The sequence below is a fragment of the Antechinus flavipes genome, chromosome X, assembly GCF_016432865.1.
Source record: "Antechinus flavipes isolate AdamAnt ecotype Samford, QLD, Australia chromosome X, AdamAnt_v2, whole genome shotgun sequence".
NCBI lineage: Eukaryota > Metazoa > Chordata > Mammalia > Dasyuromorphia > Dasyuridae > Antechinus > Antechinus flavipes.
Window position 1 is genome coordinate 22366062 of NC_067404.1, and position 3770 is coordinate 22369831.

Genomic DNA, 3770 nt, shown 5'->3' on the forward strand with positions numbered 1-3770 from the left:
TTTCAAACACTTAACACTTCCTACCTGTGTGACCCTGTGTGGACAAGTCACTAAACCCCAGTTGCCTCAGAAAAAAAAAATAAAAATAAAAACAGCTACCATTTATCTTGTGCTTTAAGACATAAAAGGGCTTGGGATATAGCATTTGATTGGGAGACAAACCTTTATTATTTTTATCCTTATGTGAGAGGTGATAGAAAAGGGTCTCAGAAGTATAGAGTTGCCCATGGTTACAAACTAGTTCGTCATTGTCGAATCTTCAATAAATGAAGGCCCAGGTAATATGAAGTGGGGGAGAGGAGGGGCTTCCAGCGGCTTTATTGGTGCCTAGAAACAGTTACCATAGTGGGTCAGTGGCAACTGCCTCCCCTGCCCCAAGGTCACAAAGTGAGGTTGACGCCACAGAAATTCTGGAGTGCGTCAGAGGGTGGGGCAGGGGTGGGGCCAGAGACCCTATATAAGCAGGGGTAGTGGGCTGCCAGCCAGTTTCCTAGGAGACAAAGGCCGCTTTACCATCTTGCTCTCTCCGGCCCTTCTTTGCTGAGACCAGGAACATCAAGGTCAAGGTATAACCCCAAGGCTCCATCTCACTGTCCCTATCTCACCATCAACTGTCCCTAGGGCTCCTTACTATTTATCACACTCAAATCTTCAATAAATGAAGGCCCAGGTAATATGAAGTGGGGGAGAGGAGGGGCTTCCAGCAGCTTTATTGGTGCCTAGAAACAGTTACCATAGTGGGTCAGTGGCAACCGCCTCCCCTGCCCCAAGGTCACAAAGTGAGGTTGACGCCACAGAAATTCTGGAGTGCGTCAGAGGGTGGGGCAGGGGCGGGGCCAGAGATGCTACATAAGCCTGGGTAGTGGGCTACCAGCCAGTTTCCTAGGAGACAAAGGCCGCTTTACCATCTTGCTCTCTCCGGCCCTTCAGGAACATCCCACCAAAGCCTGAATTCTTCGCTTAGACCAGGAACATCAAGGTCAAGGTAACCCCAAGGCTCCAACTCACTCTCCCTATCTCACCATCAACTGTCCCTAGGGCTCCTCACTATTTACCACACTCAAATCTTCAATAAATGAAGGCCCAGGTAATATGAAGTGGGGGAGAGGAGGGACTTCCGGCGGTTTTATTGGTGCCCAGAAACAGTTATCATACTGGGTCAGTGGCAACTGCCTCCCCTGCCCCAAGGTCACAAAGTGAGGTTGACGCCACAGAAATTCTGGAGTGCGTCAGAGGGTGGGGCAGGGGCGGGGCCAGAGACCCTACATAAGCCGGGGTAGTGGGCTACCAGCCAGTTTCCTAGGAGACAAAGGCCGCTTTACCACCTTGCTCTCTCCGGCCCTTCAGGAACATCCCACCAAAGCCTGAATTCTTCGCTAAGGCAACATTCCACCAAAGCCTGAATTCTTCACTGAGACCAGGAACATCAAGGTCAAGGTAACCCCAAGGCTCCAACTCACTCTCCCTATCTCACCATCAACTGTCCCTAGGGCTCCTCACTATTTACCACACTCAAATCTTCAATAAATGAAGGCCCAGGTAATATGAAGTGAGGGAGAGGAGGGGCTTCCAGAGGCTTTATTGGTGCCTAGAAACAGTTACCATAGTGGGTCAGTGGCAACCACCTCCCCTGCCCCAAGGTCACAAAGTGAGGTTGACGCCACAGAAATTCTGGAGTGTGTCAGAAGGTGGGGCAGGGGCGGGATCAGAGACCCTACATAAGCCGGGGTAGTGGGCTACCAGCCAGTTTCCTAGGAGACAAAGGCTGCTTTACCACCTTGCTCTCTCCGGCCCTTCAGGAACATCCCACCAAAGCCTGAATTCTTCGCTAAGGCAACATTCCACCATTCACTGAGACCAGGAACATCAAGGTCAAGGTAAACCCAAGGCTCCAACTCACTGCCCCTATCTCACCATCAACTGTCTCTAGGGCTCCTCACTATTTACCACACTCAAATCTTCAATAAATGAAGGCCCAGGTAATATGAAGTGGGGGAGAGGGGCTTCCAGCAGCTTTATTGGTGCCCAGAAACAGTTATCATACTGGGTCAGTGGCAACTGCCTCCCCTGCCCCCAGGTCACAAAGTGAGGTTGACGCCATAAATTCTGGAGTGCGTCAGAGGGTGGGGCAGGGGTGGGGCCAGAGACCCTACATAAGCCGGGGTAGTGGGTTACCAGCCAGTTTCCTAGGAGACAAAGGCCGCTTTACCACCTTGCTCTCTCCAGCTGTTCAGGAACGTTCCACCAAAGCCTCAATTCTTCACTGAGACCAGGAACATCAAGGTTAACCCCAAGGTTCCAACTCACTGCACCTATCTCACCATCAACTGTCCCTAGGGCTCCTCACTATTTACCACACTCAAATCTTCAATAAATGAAGGCCCAGGTAATATGAAGTGAGGGAGAGGAGGGGCTTCCAGAGGCTTTATTGGTGCCTAGAAACAGTTACCATAGTGGGTCAGTGGCAACCGCCTCCCCTGCCCCAAGGTCACAAAGTGAGGTTGATGCCACAGAAATTCTGGAGTGTGTCAGAAGGTGGGGCAGGGGCGGGATCAGAGACCCTACATAAGCCGGGGTAGTGGGCTACCAGCCAGTTTCCTAGGAGACAAAGGCCGCTTTACCACCTTGCTCTCTCCGGCCCTTCAGGAACATCCCACCAAAGCCTGAATTCTTCGCTAAGGCAACATTCCACCAAAGCCTGAATCCTTCACTGAGACCAGGAACATCAAGGTCAAGGTAACCCCAAGGCTCCAACTCACTGCCCCTATCTCACCATCAACTGTCCCTAGGGCTCCTCGCCATTTACCACACCGGAACGTCCCCACTGCTCACCATGGCGGCTTCAGCAACATCCCACAGACCCATCAAGGGGATTTTAAAGAAGAAGAGCAGCGCTGACAGTGCCGTTTTAACAACTGAGCAGTCGGGGACCCCAGGTCCAAGCACCGGAGCGGGCACCGGTGCTGGTAGTGGCGAGGAGCTCAGCAAGAAATCCCAGAAGTGGGACGAAATGAGCATCCTCGCCACTCGCCACCTGGTAGATAAGGACTATGCCCTCATGAACATCGATGAGCCCAGCCCGCAGTACCATCATATGCTCAGAGGCGACACAGAAGAAGATTCCATCAGTGACTTGGAGATCCCGCAAACCATGGCCCCTGAGTTTTTAGCCCAGCGGTTAGCATTCGCCCAGGGTAAAGAACCCAAATATTTGGTACGCTGGGGTGAGAGCATTGAAGATGAAGAAGACCTCAAGCGGCAGTTCGAGTTAAAGAGGAAGCTGCATTACAGCGAGGGCCTAAACATCAAACTTGCCCGGCAGCTTATCTCCAAGGAGCTTCTGGGGGACATGGAAGATGAAGATCCACAAGACCAGGAGATGAGAGAGGCCTCGGACATTGAGAGCATCGAGACAGAAACCTCTGAAAAGGAAGACCTAGCTGATGATAACGAAGATTACGACATCAGTAAGATGTGATGGCTTTGTCTCCTTTGAAAACCTGCAGCACAAATAGAGTCATCCATCTGCACTAGTTTGTCTTGTTTTCTTTATACTCTGGGACCCTGTTATGGATGGTAGAGCACTTAGGCCAGGCGTCGCCCCCACAGGATACTAGAAAAGGAGGAAAGGTTTTGTTTGCCCAAACTTAAGAGGGACTCTTTAAATGAACTGTCCTCATTTGAGAATGGGACAAGGTAAAGAGGGAAAAACTTGAGGGAATTCAGTGAGGGAAGGGAGCCTTGCCCAAACTCCAACAGAAGGCCCACCT

At 51.3% G+C, this 3770-nt stretch overlaps 1 protein-coding gene across 23 annotated transcripts; it reads left to right on the top strand.

The window, feature by feature from the left end:
- Positions 1-255: 255 nt before the first annotated feature.
- LOC127542772 (protein phosphatase inhibitor 2-like) lies at positions 256-3530 on the top strand. 23 transcript variants are annotated; one of them, XM_051968564.1, is made up of 6 exons: positions 497-566; positions 931-985; positions 1348-1437; positions 1800-1877; positions 2227-2386; positions 2647-3530. In XM_051968564.1, exon 6 carries the CDS (start codon positions 2834-2836, stop codon positions 3476-3478), a length of 645 nt encoding a protein of 214 aa, XP_051824524.1. In that variant the 5' UTR covers positions 497-566; positions 931-985; positions 1348-1437; positions 1800-1877; positions 2227-2386; positions 2647-2833; the 3' UTR covers positions 3479-3530. The 23 variants fall into 23 exon arrangements, with proteins under 23 accessions (XP_051824548.1, XP_051824524.1, XP_051824536.1 ...); XM_051968566.1 differs by lacking the exon at positions 497-566 and adding an exon at positions 629-670; XM_051968576.1 differs by lacking the exon at positions 2227-2386.
- Positions 3531-3770: the final 240 nt, after the last annotated feature.

What these genes read in the sequence shown, in the direction of transcription:
- LOC127542772 (XM_051968588.1), top strand. Translation starts at nt 2,834, where the DNA reads ATGGCGGCTTCAGCAACATCCCACAGACCCATCAAGGGGATTTTAAAG.